Consider the following 19477-nt stretch of genomic DNA (forward strand, 5'->3'; position numbering starts at 1 on the left):
TGGTGGTTCTCCCTGGAAGTAGGCATGTTCCCATGTCTAATAGTGGCCCTGTTGTTCTAGTAAGGACTTCTCTGCTAACTAAGGAATCTGTGCATATCTCCATATACTTTTTAACCTTTCGGATGACCTCTTCTGTAACTTGCTTGTGCATATCCTATGCCAATATTTTTCTTGTTAATTTGCTGAAGTTCTTTTTATGTTCTAGGTATTAACTCAGTTTTATATTCCATGCTATCATTTGTCAGTTAGAGATATCTATTTAACAAGGGGACACTATTCCTTGTTGACCAGGTATATTGCTTTTGATGTAAACAAACTCACTGTTTTGTTTTATTTATTTTTTTTTTGACTTTTAGTTTATGGTATTTCTTTAAGAAGTCTTTCCCTGCCCTTAAGCCATTTGCTTACATATTCTTTTCATTCATGCATATATTTATCTTTCATAGTTAGATATTTAATAATATCCCTGGACTCTATCTTTTTATGTAGGATTAATAAGAGATCCAGTTTTATTGTTTTCATGTTGTATGCCAGTTTTTCTAACACCATCTATTAAACAAATCATTGTTTTCCCCTGATTTGTGGTACCATCTTTATTATATATTTTGGAAAATCTTGTATATTTGGAAAATATTTTATGGTAGAAATGAACAATCCCTCAACAAATTTGATGTAACTTACCTATAAAACTATCTAAGACTGTGGTTTTTGACTAGTTTACTCAAGTATTCTGTTTTTGCTGCCCAATTTGTCCATTTTTATCTATTTTTTCTGGAAATTTAGTTGTTTCTTTTAAGTTTTTCAAATTTATTAGTGTATGTTGGACTTTGAACATATACATATAGACATTATAATGCTCTTACTCTTTTTATAATCTCTGTGGTATCTTAATTATTCATCATTTTATTATTTTTTTTTTAAACTAAGCGTACTCTCTCTTTTTTCCTTGATCAGTCTTGTTAGAGGCCTTTTTAAAAAAATTTTTTTTCAAATAACCAAGTATTTGGTTTTGTTGCTCTTTTTTTTTTTTCATTATTGACTTCTGCTCTGAAACTTATATCCCTCTGTAATAGGCGTTTGATTGTTAGAACATTCAGTTCTTCCAGAGAAGACGAGGAAAGTAAATGAGAGGTATGAATAATAAGTAGATTAGCAATCTGTGAGATACACTAGAATAATTTGCATAGAGCATTTGTGTGTTTAACATAGACTATAAGATATGGAGGAACCACAAGACACAAAGTATATATGCTATACCAAATATACCAAGGCATACAAACCCCGATATTAATGGTAACCTACGTATGCATGAGGCTTCTAAGACATTCAATAATCGTGAGATTAAATATACTGCCCACGTGACATCTATTCTAGTTCCTGTGTCTTCTGCCCAAGAAATACAGATAAAACCCATAGCTGTTAATTATGGTCATTGGCAAGCTGCGACTGTAGCCATGAGTCCTTCATCTCCCTGGTAGAGCAAGCACAGTGTGTTGACTCTAGGCATCCTCTTCTGTGCCCCTTTGCTCAAACCTCAACTCTATGCTTTCGGCAGGGAATATGTGGCCTAGAGAGGAAACATGATAGTATGGTTAGTGTATCCTGCTATATTCTACCATAAGATCTTCTTCTATAAGCTTCTCACTGTTTTCAGTTGATTAAATAAACTGCATGAATTGAGCATCTTAACTTGGTCTGTTAAGTCTTTGCAGGCCATGACTTCTGAGTTAGCCTGCCTGACAGTGTACTTGGAGAATACCATCACCTCAGGGGAATTTCTCATGTAACTTTTTCCTTCTTATGTTTTTCTGCTTTCATTCTGTTGCTCACCATCTTATTTCCTCTCGGATAAATATATCTAAAGTGTCCTCCCACTACCTGATGAGATCCATAGCACTGGTTTGAACTATGAGTTTGCACATAGGCCAGAAACATACATGGAACCTTAAGCTCACCTTCCTTATTTGTATCAAATGATGACCAGTATACTGATCTCCCATCCCTTTGCTTATGGCAAGAGATGGCTTCACTTAGATTGGAAAAAAAAAAAAAAAAGCTTAAGTGTCCTTCAAGGAACTGCTTTAGTATGCCCTGTAAATTTAGAGATGAGGTGCTAAATAGCATTAATGGTTAAAAACTAGTATGACAGTAATTTAAGACAGTCACCATCCTATAATTTTAAATATTCTTTTAAAAATAAGGGTTATATTAAAATATTTATTTTCAACATAAGGCTGCTGAACCTATGATTTTGATATTTATTTCTAATCCTATTGCTTTATGGTCAGAGATCTTCTGAATGGTATTAGTCATTTGGAATTAATAGAGGTTTTCTTTATGATCTTAAAGATGGCATTTTTGTACATTCTGTGTATATGCAAAAGGAATGTGTATTTCCTGTTTGTTGAACATAGCTAATGTATTTTCAATAGCTTGAGTTTGGTAATTATATTTTCCAGATGTTTTTGTAACACTTCTAACATTTTATTTGCTTCATCTGTCAGATTCTGAGGCAGGTATGTTAAAATCATCAACTACAATTGGGGCACCTGGGTGGTTCAGTCAGTTAAGCTTTGGATTCTTGATTTTAGTTTGGGTCATGATCTCAGGATCACAGTCTCAGAGTCATGAGATCAAGCCCCATGGGGATCCCTGTGCTCATTTGAGAATCTGCTCGAGATTCTCCTTCCTTTTCCCTCTGCCCCTTTCCCCCCAAATAAATAAACAAAACTTAAAAAAAAAAAAACCAACATTATAGTTGATAAATTACGTATTTTTTCCTGGAGTTCTTTCAGTATTTATGTGTTTTAAAGCTGTATTTTAGAATGTGTATAAATTTATGATAGTTATAATCTTGTTCAATTATTTCTTTTACTGGCACATGATTTCCCTTATGATTTTTTTGTCTTAAACTCTGTTTAGTCAGACATTAAGAAACAACCCCATATTTCTTTGGGTTCACATTTCCCTAACAAAACTTTTCCCACCGATTTTCAACCTTTTATTTTCTTTTTGTCTTATGGTCTTATGTGTATCTCTTGTTGCCTGTATGTTGTGGGGCTTTATTTTTTTTTAAATTTGAGATTCTCTGTTTTAATTGGTGACCACAACTGCTGTATTATAATTAATGATATATTAAGACTGTTTCATACATGTTAAGACCCATATTCATGTTTATTTACCCATATTGCTTTCTTTCTTCTTCTTCTTCTTTTTTATTTTTTAAAGATTTTATTTATTTGACAGACAGAGATCACAAGTAGGCAGAGGGCAGAGAGAGAGGGGGAGACAGGCTCCCCGCCGAGCAGAGAGCCTGATGCGGGGCTTGATCCCAGGACTCTGAGATTTTAGCGCTGTTTGTCATAAGACTTTCACTTACTGATTTTCAAGAAGGGAGGCCTGCACAGAGAGGACAATAAAGACCACGAACATGAACTCACCCATGGAACTCAGCGTCAGGTGATGAAGAGAGGCAGAGTGGAGAAGGAAAAGGTTCGAGGAACTGTAGCACCAGCTCCACCTCCAGAAATTGACCCTGGAGAAACTACAGAAATGGAGGGCACACATGCCGAAGGCAGAGGCTTTAACCCACTGACCCAGGTGCCCCAAGCATATTGCTTTCTTAATTACCCCAATCTCGATCCTCCTCTCTCCTCCCACCAAAAAACTCAGAAAAGCTTCAGCTACTTGGTATGTTGATCTTGTCCCCAGTCTTGTCAATATCAACAAGAATTTTAGTTTGGGGTATTTATTTAGTAACACTTGAGTTTTCTTATTTGAGGTCTCTTTAATTAATTAAAAAAATATATTTGTATGTTTTTGGTCTCCTTCTGGGACTCCTGTTGTCTACACACTGGCACTTCCACCTCTGTTTTCTATTTTCTGTCTTTTCTGTTTTCTATCTCTTTATTCTTTCCTGCTTCCTCTGGGGGATATTCCTAATCAGATCTTCTTACTAATTCATTTAAAAGCTGTGGCCATCTTACTAATTAACTGTTATTCATTGCAATTATTGCATGTAGTGTGATTTATTTCAGCCATTGCATTTATTCATAAACAGTATTCCCCTGGGTTCTTTTGTATTCTTTCTTGTTCCTTGCTGTATTGTTAATAATCTTTCCTTATGTCCTTCAATATATGTTTTCAAGCTTATTTGGAATTTTTAATCAGCATTTCCTAATCACACTGGTTTATTGTAGACTTTGTTTAGTTTGTTGGCTCTCCTTGGGAATGGTTCTATTCTGGAGACGTTGGATTGTCTTGGCCTATGAGCCTCTGACTTTGGAGTAATTGGTCTCTAAAGTCTCTTGGGGAGTGGCCAAAGACCAAGCCATGGCTTTCTGGATCCTGGTGAATTTAAGGAGAATGGGGGAGTGAGTCCCAGGTTAAAGACCAAGTCACCTTGGGGTATCCTGGGTACTTTCCTGGGCTGCTACTCCACAGGAACACTTACACCTGGCCACTAAAGGAAAGTATTGGGATAAGACACTCCCCTCCCCACCCCACCCAAGTTATAATGCACCAGTCTAGCCATGCTGGAGAGGAAACGAAGGGCAGGAATGGATGCCCAGGGTAGCAACTTAGTGCAAACTTACTTGTTTTCATGAACCCCTTACTCCTTTAGGGTTCTTATGCTGCTGTGAGAGTATTCTGTGGACCCTGGGACCAGCAGTGAGGCCTGTGGCTGTAGGGGAGGTCCCAAGCCCTGAGAAGGTAAAGAGCAGAACACAATAAAAGTCTGTCCTGTGCTCTGTTGCTGTGGCCTCCAGCCGTTGTCTAGACCCCTTCCTCTCCTCAAAGTGGTGTACTCATTTGAGAAACCTAGAGTTTTTCATTTTTACTTCTTTTTTCCTTTTTCTTTTTCCCCCATTAAATGCTAATTCCTAAAATGCATGTGTGCCCTCCATTTCTGTAGTTTCTCCAGGGTCAATTTCTGGAGGTGGAGCCAGCAGCCCTAACTACTTTGCCCCGTTGGCTGGTGCTACAGTTCCTCGAACCTTTTCCTTCTCCACTCTGCCTCTCTTCATCACCTGACGCTGAGTTCCATGGGTGAGTTCATGTTTGTGGTCTTTATTGTCCTCTCTGTGCAGGCCTCCCTTCTTGAAAATCAGTAAGTGAAAGTCTTATGACAAACAGCGCTAAAATCAGCCCTCCTTCCTCTTCTTCCGCTCTGCCGCAGGTCTCAAGTTAGGCCTGGGGTGTCCACTGAGAATTTCCCAAAGCATGTTTTTTCTCCCCAATGTCTGCACAAAGACTCCATCTTGAAATGGAAAAGCTGCAGACTGTGTGTGGAAAAAAAAAAATATATATATATATATACATCCCTGGGTAGAAGCAGGAGTCATCATGATAGAAGAAACCCTTTAAGCTGTAGAAAGCTGAATTTCATCTAAAGACTACTCAATTTTTGAAGGAATCCATGGACCATGAATTAAGTTAATTTTGGACCAAAAGAGAAACACGTTATGAACAATCTCTATCCTCTTGGCCAACAGGAGACAATGATCTGTATCCTTTAGAGTCAAGAGGGGAACGGACAGTCTTTCTTTGAGAGACAGGATGGTGGGACCACCCAACCAAGAAGGCAGTTTCAAAAACAAAGGCACTGGCTACTCTTGATTCAAATCCTAGCCTGGCCACTTACTACTAATTGTGTGACTGTGGTGGGTGCATTATTTAACTCCTCTTTCACTTAGTTTCCTCATCACTAAAATGGGGGATAAAACCAGTTTCAGTGATTACAAAGAGTAAGTAAGCTAGTGTCTAGGAGTCCATTCATATCGACTACAGTATTTCCATGATTGGAGTTCCTTTCTTTTGTCGTCTTCTTTTTTTTTCTTTTGTCTTCTTAAATCATCTCTATTTAAGGGATGCTCTCCATAACATGAACCACCCCTGACAATACCCCTCTTCTGATGACAGCACGCAGAAGCTGTCATGCTCGAGCACAGGAGGGAAATGCTTGCAGCCATGAGAGTCGCCACACACCGCGCTGTGTGCACATGTTGGGACGTCGCAGCTGGGTGTACGCTTTGGTGCAGGGCATCTGTGTGAGACAAGTCTGTGTGAGCACTAGCCTCGATTAGCCAGTCTGGCAGGGGTGTGTGGACACGGACTTCCTGTCTCTTCTGAATGCATTTTCTTTCCTCCCCTCTTTAAAGACATCTCAACTGGTTTTACTGAATTTCTGTTCAGCACTTCTCTTGTAGTACTTTGAGATTTTGTTGGGAAGTGATTTCTCCAAATTAAAATAAGATAAGTCTCTTAAGTAGAGGAGATGGCAATGACATGCAGCTGCATTGCTGGTCAGTCAGCCAAGAGGGTTTCTGGAAAGTTAGAGACAAGGCATTGTATTTCTGTAAGTGGAAATTCCTGTAAGTCGGATCAGTGACCCGAGAGCCTGGTTGGTCAATGTTTAAGATAATGGAAAATCTCTGAAATCTTTCAGAGATGCTCACTAGTCCAAATGGAGGAAGGCATGTTATTAGAAAATCTTCCTGGCCTGAGTTACGCTGAGTTTTCATTCCTTCAGTGCTTCATATTACTTACAGGGGGTAAACAGATGTTAATCCTGTGTCCCAAAGAACAAAAATAATCAGAAGGATAGCTCTTACTTTTCAAATGTGGTTTTTCCTCGTTACTTGACTCTCACAGGCACGTATCATTCTTTCTTTTATGTTTCCAGTTATTGTTTTCTCCCCTCTTGCCCCCCTGCAGACACATAAATTACCCATGGATTAATTCACTAAAATCAATCTTATGTAAGCTTAAGCTAGGAGTGAGCCATCTTGTCTCCCCTCTCAAAATAATAAATGGAGTTTACTTCTGAGTGTACCTGATTGTGTTTCTAAATATGGCTTCTGATCTCACCTCTTCAGGTATAACCTTATTTTAAACTCTAAAGCGTTAACTCCCCTGATAAGCAGTTGAATGGTAATCTAGCCCATGGAAGAATCACTGTTTCAGGCCTTGTTCTTAAGAAAATGAGTTTATGCAGAGATCTTGTTCTGAGAATGTTTCTAATAACGTGAGCTGCCCCACAGAGCACTAGTAAAGAGGAAAGGTCACATTCAGCTACCAGTTCCAACCGCATGGGTCCCTTTGTTCTTCCACTCCAAAGATGTCAGTGGTTATGGCTTTAGGGTAATGGTTCACTTAGTAGGTTTTGATTTGTACCATTGACTCAGGAAAGAAGCAGTCACCACTGCCAAGAAACTTTGCCAGGATAACTACTATTAATAACTATTTGTTGTGGAGCTAGATGAAAAGTGTATGAAATGTCTGTTGAATCAATGATAATGAATGAAGGAATGAATGAACAGGGTTGGAGCTCCATGACAATAGTGTTTCTGTCATTTCTTTTTCAACATCTTTCCCTCTTTCAAGAACCATGATATCTTTCAAAGGTCTGTTTTGTAGTGGGGATCAAAGCAGGTGGGAAACTGACCATCTGAGTTAAAGTTGTCCTCTTGAAGAATCAGGTTTTATGGTATGATGGAAAATTACTTTTGTTTTTCAGGATCACAAGGGTAATAATATCTATCTGTATTGTCTACTGGGACACAAAGGGAAAGACGTAGTCCTTATGTATCTTTTCTGAAAGAGTTCTCCAGCTCTCAGGAGGACAGTAGTTGAATAGTATGCAGAACCTACAAATTGTTCCTGTTCCCCTTTATTTGCCTATCACAGTTCTCATTTAATCCTCATTTTTTCCATTTTATGTTTTCTAGATCTGAAAATCTTTCCAATAGTGGTCTTTATGCATTCTAATGACATTTAATTAGTCGCCTTTGGTCCCATCTTAGTCTCTCTCCCAGACTATATTAAAAATCAATGATTGTGACAATTCTAACGATCTGATGTGATGTTGGACAGTTCAAGTCTGGTCCCAGAATAATGAAAAAAAAAATAAGTCAAGAACAATAAAAGGATACTTCTTGCCCTAGATTTCTTTGCTGTGCTCCCCAAATTTACACCGTAGAGATCAACAGTTGTGTGTGGTTTTTGCATTTTCCAGGGTATGAGAACTGTGCTTCGGAGTTTATAGCAAAGTTGAAGATGGAAGCTGATTACACTGACAAAGACAATAACCTCAATGTTTTTACATTTGGTTTTCTAACCTATTTGGATTATCTTTCCCCTTCCTGCTATCCAAATTAAGTGGGATGTTAGCCGCGCATGACTGAAATGAAAAAATGAGCATGGAATGAGCTGGAGACATGATGAATGAATGAAAGATGAGAATATATTTCTGTAGAAAAATATGCACATATACATCTTTTTGCTTTTAACATACTCTGTATTAATTTATACATATACATAGCGTAAGCAGTTCACATCATTTTGGCACTATGTATAATTCTACGGTAAGCTGTGTTGTTTCGTCAGCCCCTACTATAATAGCACAATAATGTTTAGAATATCTAGCAATATATTATCACATTTGTACTAGAGCTGCCTCAAATACTCTGTTTTCCATGTTTGTAAACGAAAATAGGAACACCACTACATAAATACTGTGATTGGAAAAATACCTTCTCTTCAATTCCTCCCTTACATTCAGTAAAGGAGACATAAACCACTTTAGTATCCAAAATACATTTTCACTGAAGGAATATAATTTTCTTTGGGTGCACTAAATATCTAACCATAAACAAATCAACTTTTTGTTTTTCCACAACTAGATCACCTCTGAAAGGCAGTGGCATCGACATAGATGAGATCTGGGATTTGAAGGGTTTCAATGGATCTCCCCGTTTGGCACAAAATCAAATGATGGTAACTCTGATTACTGTTGCAAATCCACAAATGAACTTTAGGTGCCGGTAACGATAACTGGTTTGTTCAGGGATTTTTGAAGATTTTATGATGAGGATGTAAGGAGAGATATGGGAATATAATATTGGGCTTTAATAAGACCCTCTACTTTTATTTTAAATGAACTGGTAGATGGTTCAACTCGTAGCAGTTACTTTTCCTCCTCCTGTTTTGCTAATAGCATCAAGCCAAAGGTCAACTACAAACTGATTTCTAATTAGCCCTACTGAATCTTCCTGGAAAAGACTGAGATCTTGTTAAGCTTTGAAGCTGGGTGGAAGGCAGTTAATGGATTTATATGGAGTCTTTTAATTACCAGTCTTAAACAAATTTATCTTTTACTGCTAGATAGCACCCAAGGGCAAGAGGTAATCTGCTTTATAAACCTTAGAGTGATTTGCTTTATAAATCCTGGAGCTTAAGAAAGTGGAAAACTCTCTTTAAAGAGAATATTCTCTTCCACTAGAAATTATATTTTTGGCAGTTTTGTGAAAAATTTAGTGATGGATTCTTTGTGACCTCCCAATTTATAAATGTCAGCAACCAAAGCACACTCAACGTGAGGGCCAGTTCTTACGGCAGTTAGGGCCTGTTTGACGGACAGGATTATCCAAAACCACACTGAGCATACGATATTAATAAACCAGTTAATAAACTGGCCCATCTAATGTTTTAAGCAAATTGACGCTAAATTTCTTTTTCATCCAAAACATTACCTCTTCCTGCCAAATGCAGGTCTCCCCTCTACCTTCTTAGTCATCTCTATGTAAGAAAGCCACTTGGTCTTGCAGAGGTCATGTAATTTGTGCGGTTTACATTGTGAGGATGGTAAAACATCTGAGTAACATCAGAATTGATTGAAATAAAAAAATTAAAAATCAGATCCATAGCCAAATACAGAAATATTCTAATTCAAAGTCTAGAGTTAAAAAGAAAAATAGTGACCGTGCTTTTAATTTTTCAAAGTTATAAATGGCTCAAGATTAACAAGGAGCACCCTGTTTCTGAACTAGGTCAATTTAATTGTGTTTTTCTTGGATACTTTGCTTGCATTACTAAGACAACTGCATCTCAGTCCCAGATGAAAGATGGGGTTCACAAGGGATGCAGTGGGAGACCCCATTCCTAGACTGTCTCCCACAGCAATAGTACCAAGGATAACTTTCTCCAGATTTACTATGGACAAATTCACTTAATAATTCTTCACAAATGATATGCTCAGCTCCTGGGAGGATGGGGATCACTTTAAACGGATGGTCTGTCTGTCTCCCAGGAAATGAAGGCTCAGTGATCACGATGCTGCGCTAGCTTCACATTCAAGCGGATGACTCTTGCTCAATGATTTCCAAAGCAATGACCTCGGCACCCCCTTCGCCCAGGTTGTCGGCGGCTTCGTTCCTCGGCTCCTGGTGGCAGATGTAAACCGGGATGTCCCCGGCTTCGGCCGCGGCGGCGGCAGCGGCGGCGGCGGCGGCGGCGGCGGCATTGGCCGCGGAGCGGCGGGGGTTCCTTCGCCCCCAGCGCTGATCCCACTGGGTTTTAAACTGCGCCCATTGGCGCTTCACGGTGGTTTGGACCTGAAAGAGAAAAGGGAACCTTGTTTTGGTATAATTGTCGGAAACGACCCAAGCCAAGCTTATGGCCACAGTTCGTGGAGCTTATCAGAGGCCAAAGGAGGCTGAGTTGTAATTCTGATCCGAAGGACCCTGCAGTACACACGCTCTGGTTGGGGGATATATACCATCGTGGGAGAAGAATCTTTAAGTCAGAGAAACGAGTTGCTTGCCTAAGCTACCACGGGCAAGGTTGTTTGCTCTTTTTGAGCAAAAGTCTCTTCTTTAGTTCTCCTGTCCAATGAATGAAAATTGCCTTGGTTTTATTATACCCATTATGGTATAGATGTCCTATCAGAGGAAAAGATTTTTGAAAAGTTTTTATCTGCTACCACCTCTGATAATGCAGAAATTTTTATCTAAACCTAAACACATTACTGTTTACATATACATATACATATACATATACATATACATATACATATGCATGTACCACAGCACAGCCCGGGGTTTCATTATAAGGGCTTCATACTGTGGATTTTCCTTTCTCCAGCATGGCTTGAGATGGGACACCCCGGATAAAACTCTGGTTAATGGAGTACGAAGCTTTTAAGAATAAAATTTCAATCTCTTCCTACGAAAAAACTTCTAATATGTAAACAAACTTACCAAACTTGCTTTACAAATATGATAAACTGTATAGCAGAGAAGGAAAAGATGCTAAAGTCAGGAAGTTCTAAATACAAAAAAATAACCACCGCGGAAAAGTAGTAACACTGCTTGTCTAGCTCTGCTTTCTTCAGAACTGAGTTCAGTTTAGTCTTTAAGTTCATCTTCCCTGTCATCTCCTAACTTCTGGCTTTTCTCTATAGCTGAGCAAGACTAAAATAGAGATTATTGCTGCAGTATCTATTTTACATTTCTGATTTTCTATGGCTCAGTACAGGAGATATGCTTTTATATCAAATATTTGCATCGATTTATTAATATATCTTTCGTTATCTTGCTACCGAACTTGAATGTAAGACCTAACCATTCTGGGGGCACAGGAGGGGGAATCCGGCAACAGTATGACCTGAGATAAAGCATGTAACGAGTTAATTGTGAAGAGCCAAATTTGTCTGAATCTAAAAGAAGATATAAATGATAGTACAACATACTAATGTTATAAACCGATATGCATGATAGAAGGCTGAATAATTTCTGTGGCAAATACATTTTCTGTGTATCATAGCAGAACAGTCTTTCCAAATAATTATTAGTATTTGTCATATCCTTTTAAATATTTTACTCAGAAAAAGGCAAAACAGTCAAATGATTCATCACAGACAAGAGGGTATGAAACTTGTCACTGAGGAGAGGTTCTTCTTCATATCGCAGAGCAGCCATCAAGTTCAAGATGACAAATGGTAGACGAATTTGGTAATCCAATCATTCGGAATTATTGTGGCAACAAACTGTTTTTGTGTTTTTAGTTTTTTGGAGGTGATGAGTGTGTGAGTGTACTCTCTAATGTGCATCTATCTAATTTTATTTAAAAGAGACAAACACCAAAACTTTAAGTGCCATGGTCAAGCTGTGCACCTTGTATCCGAACCTTGTGTTGACAAAAGACGTGCTGAGGGTCATGGACAGCATGAAAAGTTGGAGCTGTCGCTGTTATTTTCTGAGGGTTTACCACATGCCATTTTCCAGGCTCTTGTTTAGTATGAACTTATTTAATCCTGCTGATTTAATGGCTACTGTTCCCTTCACTTTACATATGGGGGCTGAGGTTATGTAACGTGTCCAGGGTCAGAACCGCTGGAATGTGGTGGAACCACCACACCAGGGGAAGCTCGTGGCTCCTGACCATGTGCTTGGCCACAATACACACTGTAGATAGCTGACCATCAAGTTCTGAACTGAACTGAAAATAGAATTTGTTTCCTGTGGTCATTGCTTAGGCAGGATGAGAGCACTAAGTGTTGACACACCGACCCCAAAGACTGTGCTCTTTGGGTTTGGGTCCCAGCTTATTGCCTGCATAGGCTTTTTTGTCTTTTGGTTTTTTGTTTTTTTCTTTCTTAGATTTTTCTCCTTTGTAAAAAGGAGATCAGGACATGAATTCAGTTATGAGTAAGATTTACTGAGGTTATTTGAATCACCTCATACGATGTTGGTGCGTAGCAGCAGTAATTTCCTACTTTTTCTCCCATTCTCACCCCTTGCTAACCCCACCTCCCACCACCTCCAAGGTTCTGCCAGTCAGTGTGGCTGGATTTGAGAGTCAGGTATCTCCCTTTTGATAGTCTGACACCTTCAGGCTCCTCTCCAGCCTAGTTCTTTATTAGGGCTATTTACTGGTTGGAAATTAATTCATATAAGTGTTTTGCTTCCTTTGCTTTCCTAAGCACATTAGTGCAAGAGGTACAGATGGAAGGTGTAACACAGCTGGAAGGGACAAGATGGATTGGAGGAATAGAAGAGGCAGAGATGAGGAAGAATGAAACAGTAAAGAAGAAAAGCAATTAGGACAGTTTATCTGCATTTAGTGCCGAATAACTGAGCATTGACTAGTTTGTTTCCCCTCTGTGACATTTCTGTCTAGAGGTCAAGACACAAAGAGAAGATAAAGTCTGAAGGATTGGGTCCATTTACTCTCTCTAATTGAAACAATGTGCTCTTGCTCACACCGGCTTCCTGCACTCGGCTGCTGCCATTCAAAACAGCAGTAGGGGGACATACTCCGAATGGGCTGAACTGGACTGGGGTTACTCTCTTCAGAAGGAATTCAGTCCATACCCAGAGTGACCTGAAATCTTGGTTTGATGGTTTTGTCCTTTAGCTATTTACCCCAAATGCCTCTATTTCAGTCACCCGGCCAGCACAGATAGAAGGGATTCAGGTTCTGTAAGAGCACTTAGATACCAGGCACAGAGCTGCTATCAGGGGCAGGAGTGGAAAATTCCTGTCATTCTACTGCTTTTGTCTGAGTTGGCTCATCTCTCTGCCAGAGTGGTTTTAAGCCACTTATGGCCTTGACCTGAATTCTCCAAAATTAACAAACTGCTTGTCTCTCTCCACCAGCTATATCGTTTCTTCCCATCAGGTCTCTCTGCTCATGCTGCTCCCTCTGACCGGAATGGCCCTCTCCCACCCTCACTCGTGCCCAAACTTGTTTTTCAGGACTCAACTCTGTTTCTCTAGGAAACTTTTCTTGATCCTTTGATACGGACAGAGTCAGGAGTCTCTCTTCCGTGCTCTTGTTGCAGTAACCTATACTCATTATTGCTCTTACTGCGCTATAACATTGTGACTTGCTGTGTCTCTCTCTCCTCCTGTACAAGAAAATTCTGAAAAGCAGGAACCATGTCTTGTCCATTTTTGTATTTCCAGAACATGTCATGCTGTTGGGCATACAGCAGTTCTTCAACAAATACTTGCGGACTATCAACATCCATTCTAGAATGAGTTCATAACTCTTTCAGCCAAGAAAATGATCACCAATGACCATAATTAGTGCACTGATATCCGGTGGTACCAGGGTGGGGAGCTGAAAGCATCTAGGACAAACCTTATGGAGAAATTGAAATGTTCTTTCATGGGTTTTGATATGAGACCTAGAATCATTGCTTTTTGAGAACTTGAATTCCTTCCAGAGGTAAACCATAAGCTACTGGGTGTTGGATCACCTACAACTGTTGCTAGGTCTTCTCTCATGCCATGGTGTGTGTTTTGGGGAACTGCTCTTGAGCTCCAGTGAGTTGCTACTTTTGGAAATGAGCAGAAGCAGGCACTTGTCGGCAACCTGGCAACCAGCTGGGCAGGGAAGGAAGAGTGTCATTGGGTCACATCACACCACCTTTCTGTTCTTTTTCCACCTATAGCATCATTTCACTGGGTCTCATTCGATGCCATGAAAGAAAGGACTGAACTTTGGGTCAAGAAACTCACTCTGCCCACATTAGCCTTATAATCTTGGGTAGGATAGTTAACCTCTTTGAGACTCCTTTCTTCAATACAATTCTTCTACCTCACCTTGCTGTTGGAAGGATTAAATTGTGACAGTATATATCAAAGTGGCATCTAAGCTTTAAAGTACTACACAGGGAGGCTACTGTTATTATTGCTATTACTGTGCTGTTATTATGGCAGGATGGTGACCTCAAGTCTTCAGACTAAAATGAAACTCTTCTGTCATATTCTTTTTTGGAGGGTGGTAGTGCTAAGAAAATACAAAGACCTCTCAATGACACACATAGTTGCTGATCTCATACATTCTACACTAGGTCTCTACAGAGTGCTCCATGGCCCAGGCTTGCTACTTCCTGGATTTCTTTTGGATTTCTATACCATTTATTTTTCTGTTGGGACTAGCCAAAAGATGGCATGGTTTTATTTGGGTCATACTATCTATTAAATGTAGGTCCTTAATGCTTTAAATGCCAGGTTTGTAATCTAGGAACCATCAAATGCCCTGTTGAGGAATTAGGAAATATACTGCTTCAGCATATTTTTGGAGAAGTGATGTCCCCAGACAAAGGGAATTGACAGTTTCCGTGGATTCAGCATCTCTCAAATACCAACACTGTCTTTATAGATAAAACTCACACGGTTATTTAGAGGTATCCAAAGCAGACAGTTTAAGTTTAGAGTGAGTTTGTAAAAGTGCCCAGAGGACGAAAAAAAAAAAAAAGGCTTTGTTTCTCCTCACATTTTAAGAAAATAATCCCCATTGGCATATCCATGCGTATTAATGAAGTACCCTGCCCAGCATGAGGCCAAAGGGTTTGAGGCCTATTTTATGTTTTTAATATTATTATTATTACAGAAATGTTCATAGCCTTCTATAATTGCATTCCCGAATTATAATCTATTCTTTTGTGTGGAGATGGCAATCTGCTTCAATTTGTAAACCACATATATAAGAATAGGCCCTTAGCAGGATGTAAAAGACACTTGAATAATTATAGTTTAATAGGGCAATTATCTCCTACAATACCACAGGTTGAGCTTGATGCTGCTTTGATCACTAAAATAAGGGCATTGAATCTGTTTGGGGGAAAAAAAAAACAGGGAGACTTTTCATTGCTCTTGAAAAGCATCAGAAATGTTAGGAGTTACCAATGTGATAAATATAACATACAAAGTTTTGAATTATATAGATTCATCACTCCTTATAAAAGCAATTAACACAGATCACTTTACATTTTCCCTAATTATATCAATTTCTTTATTAACCACTTTAAAAAATAGAGCCCTGATCTGATGGTTTGAAGTCATAAGTATTACACCTGGCTCTAGTATTAACCATCTATATGAGGTTGGTATATTTGGGCCTCAGTTTCTACATCTGTGAAAAAGAAAATCAGGTCAGAATCTTCACAGTTGGACTTGAATGCTTTCATCTTTGGCCTTAGTTTTCCTCAAGTTCAGCATAAGCACCAGAAGTTATATACTGTTGAGTGGAAGGTGGGGTTTATTCCTAGGAGTTTTGATCCATTGGATAGAAAGATTTTTCAAACCTGCTCCCTCATACCTTCACTTGCTGATTCCACAACTCAACAGGCCTGCTGCAATCGAAATTTAAGATTTAAAATCATGAACTTTAAAAACATTTTAGATCCACTTGGAGGTATGCTTTAAATGCTTTTATATGACTTTCTGAGGCGGAACCCCTATTAAATCCTGTTAATTAGATACTGAGGGATGCTTCTGAATATTATTCATAAAGTTGTCACTGATACTTTTTTCACCTTTTGGAGCATTATCTTTACTGGTCTTTTTCTTACAGAATGTACATGCCCTACAGTTTGAGATAAATTGGGTACTTCATGATCATAAGACCAGGCTTTCTAATTCCCATTCACTATGTACTCTTCTAGTCTGTAGAAGCTTTCTTGTTCTAGAAGACACCAACAAATAAATATCATCTATGATAAGGTTAATATTTTTGAAAATATTTAACTATTATATTTCCTAAATAACATTACCCTGCAACTCCCTAGTTCATTAAGTCATGGCCATTCATTGCTTGAAGAACAAATTAGATTTTGCCTAGAGTGGGTTCTCAAAGTGTGTTCTCTGATCAGCAGCATCAGCTTCACCTGGAAACTTGTCAGAAATGCAAATTCCTCAGGCCTCATCCCTGTCCTCCTGAATAGGAAACTCTTCTGAGGGGTCAAGCACTCTATGTTTTAACAAACTTTCCCTGGCAATTCTGATGCACACGAAAGTTTGAGAATACTGCTCTAGAACAAAGAAATCACTGTTTAGCTTTGAGTCTCAAAGCTGACTTTCTTGAGTCTCTAGAAGGACAACAGCTTTGAAAACCAGGTTTTATTGAGTGAGAAAAAGAATTTCTAAATAGAAAAGCTTATCTTTGCATTATGAAGTGAAAACCATGCTACCCTGGAAAAAGAATTTTACTAAAAGCCATAGTATAGAGGACACACAAGATACAGTGTAGGGAGAGTCCCCTGAGGATAGGAAGGAGCCGTGGTTAGTACAAAGCCCTTCCAGTCCTGAGAGGGAGAGAGATATACAGAGACACAAATGACCTTGCATTTCCCCTTCATGGTGGGAATACCTGGGGAAATGGGGAGAAGACACTCAACAGTATATAACTTCTGGTGCTTATGCTTATACCCCAGTATAGCAAGTCTTTCTCTTTGATTCTGAGAGCACAGTCTAGAAATTGATAGCCATGTAAAGAAGTCCCACACTTGGCTTGGTACCATGTCCAAGCTGGTGCCTGAGTGGTGGAGCGGGAATGGCTATGACATGTGCTAAAGACAGACTCGTAGGCCCTTCACAGTGTGAAGAAAGGAGGCTGACCCTCTGGGGTCCTTGGGTGGGTGGAAGAGAGAACTGGTGAGGCAGAACAAGGCTGGGGCCTGGTCAAGGAAGCGACACACTAGAAGGATCTCTAGGCTCCTCAGGAGTGAGGGAGCCACCCTGAGTGTCAGCAGGGCCTACCAACTGCACCTTTGGATGAAGGCTTTGGACCAAATATTTTCTAGAAAGAGACTGCCATCTCTTAGAAGCTGGTGGGATGAGCTATCTAAAGCAAGACAAGTTACAACAACAACAAAAAAGCAGTGGTAGTTTCCATCCACTCCAATCTGTTACTGTTAAATTGAGATCTTTCTGATCATGCTACTTTGATCGACAAACGATTTTACCCACAGTGCATGGACAATAGCAAGACCCATGGAAAGGGAGAACAACCACTGTCTTGTTGGTGCTCTCTCTATTTTTAAGATGTAACTCAGAACCGCTGGGCATCTTTGTAGCCGTCATCATCTCTTTGAGGTCCCTTACATACTTAATAATACATGGTCAACATCCATACTCTTAGAAGACTTGTAGGAAATACGTGATCCATAAGCATGCCCTCGTGGGTGCTTCCTGATTCCTACTCCTGTCATTCTCCAAATTCCTTCCCTGCTTCTAGTCTATCTGTCGGTATTTGACCAATTTCCATAATGGGAATCACTGACAACATGCAGGTAAGAAATGAAAATGAAAACCTCCTTCTGCACTGTCGAGCTGCCATCTCAGCCCCCTAGATCTCTGCTAAAACTCAACGTGCTCCCAGCAAAGCCCACACACTTCTCTGGCAGTGGCAGTGGCAGCTTCGAGACCCACCCGCAGGGCTGCATGCCCTGCCGGGTTGATGGGGGTATAGACAGCACCTTCACAGAAGGCCCAGTGGAGAGCTGCAAATCTAAAATTCACGGGGCTGTGATGTTACATTTGGCACAGTACAAAATTTCTATCTTATTAGAAATGTCACTCTGGTAGCTTCCCCAGTAAAAGAATCCTAATTAAAATGGAGATGGTTTCTTGGCTTTGAAAAGCAGAGATAACATACTCAAATGAAATAGAAATGATCAATTGTTGGGAGGACTTCTTGTCTTGCTCTCTATGCCTGATGCTTCAAAGACAGCGTCATGGTTAAAACAGAGGAAGGGGGGTGAAGTATTTTTGCAAATGCCTACAATCCTCTCATGTTTTCAAGGTATGCCCCTTCTGAACCTGATTTTTGTGTTAGCCCTATAGAGATATTGCTTTAGGTGGAAAATTTATTTGTATGGCACCTGAAATAACTTATAAGACAGATTATGCATTCATAGAAATTGATATAAAGAGAGGATGTCCTAAACCATATTTATTTATTTATTTGGTTTTTGCTATTCTTAAAACAAACAAAAAAACCAAAGAGACACTAACAGCTGACAGCAGAAGGGTGACTTTTCATTTCTACCCCAGGCCTTCAGTCTAGCCCCTAGTGATAGTGAATGGATGATCTATTTCTGCTGAATGAAGGAATGAGCTTATGGGTGAATGGATGAAGGGAGGAGTAAAATGTACCAATTAAATAGTAGAATGAGAGCGACAAAAATCTTATAAAGCAGTGACGAGGTTGGAGATAAATAATACGTCATAGAACAGCAAAATCTTATAGGTGCTCCCTGATAACCGAAGAAATAAAGAGTAGAGAATTAAAGATCAACTGATTCTGGTTAGAAACCTTTCTAATTACTAATAGGAAAAATCTTAACATTTGTTGATCTCTTCACCAAATGGTATTTTTCTTGGTATAGAATTATTCTAAATAGGGATCAACGTAAAATGATAAAAAATAATTGCACATTACAATTCATGTGGTATATAACTAGAAAAAGTATATGAGCAAAGCTCCAGGGAGGAATCATAGACATATTATAGTGTAGTGGAATATTTAGTTCATTTAATTAAGAATCAGGAAATCTAGGTTCTAGTCCTGGTTGTGGAACTATGACTGTGACATTGTACCAGTCACACGTTCTTCCTAGAGTGTAGGCTTCTCACCTGAAAAATGAGGGAGCTTACAAACTGTGTTTCTTGAAAGCCTGGGTCTTCTTTGGTACAAATTTAAGCAGCTCCACTTTTTTTTTTTTAAGATTCCATCTATTCACTTGACAGACAGAGATCACAAGCAGGCAGAGAGGCAGGCAGAGAGAGAGAGAGAGAGAGGAGGAAGCAGGCTCCCCGCAGAGCAGAGAGCTCCATGCGGGGCTCGATCCCAGGACCCTGGGATCACCACCAGAGCTGAAGGCAGAGGCTTTAACCCACTGAGC

General features: G+C 39.5%; 1 protein-coding gene and 1 long non-coding RNA gene across 6 annotated transcripts in view; one reads left to right on the forward strand and one right to left on the reverse strand.

The window, feature by feature from the left end:
* The first annotated feature begins 990 nt into the window (after nt 1-990).
* LOC123387005 lies at nt 991-18864 on the forward strand. 5 transcript variants are annotated; one of them, XR_006601320.1, is made up of 5 exons: nt 995-3600; nt 4625-4713; nt 4925-5049; nt 8685-8778; nt 10091-18864. It is a non-coding gene; the product is annotated as an uncharacterized LOC123387005 (long non-coding RNA). The 5 variants fall into 5 exon arrangements; XR_006601318.1 differs by having other exon boundaries at nt 991-3600; nt 4625-5049; XR_006601319.1 differs by having other exon boundaries at nt 995-4713; nt 4916-5049.
* CALCR (calcitonin receptor) overlaps nt 10134-19477 on the reverse strand; it is a 60583-nt gene continuing 51239 nt past the window's right edge. The window contains exon 12 of the mRNA XM_013047850.2: nt 10134-10394. Coding sequence (XP_012903304.2) covers nt 10134-10394 — 261 coding nt within the window. The remainder of the gene's footprint in view (nt 10395-19477) is intronic.

The sequence above is a fragment of the Mustela putorius genome, unplaced genomic scaffold (genome assembly GCF_011764305.1).
Source record: "Mustela putorius furo isolate JIRA1106 unplaced genomic scaffold, ASM1176430v1.1 tig00003845_pilon_pilon_pilon, whole genome shotgun sequence".
NCBI classification, from domain to species: Eukaryota; Metazoa; Chordata; class Mammalia; order Carnivora; family Mustelidae; genus Mustela; species Mustela putorius.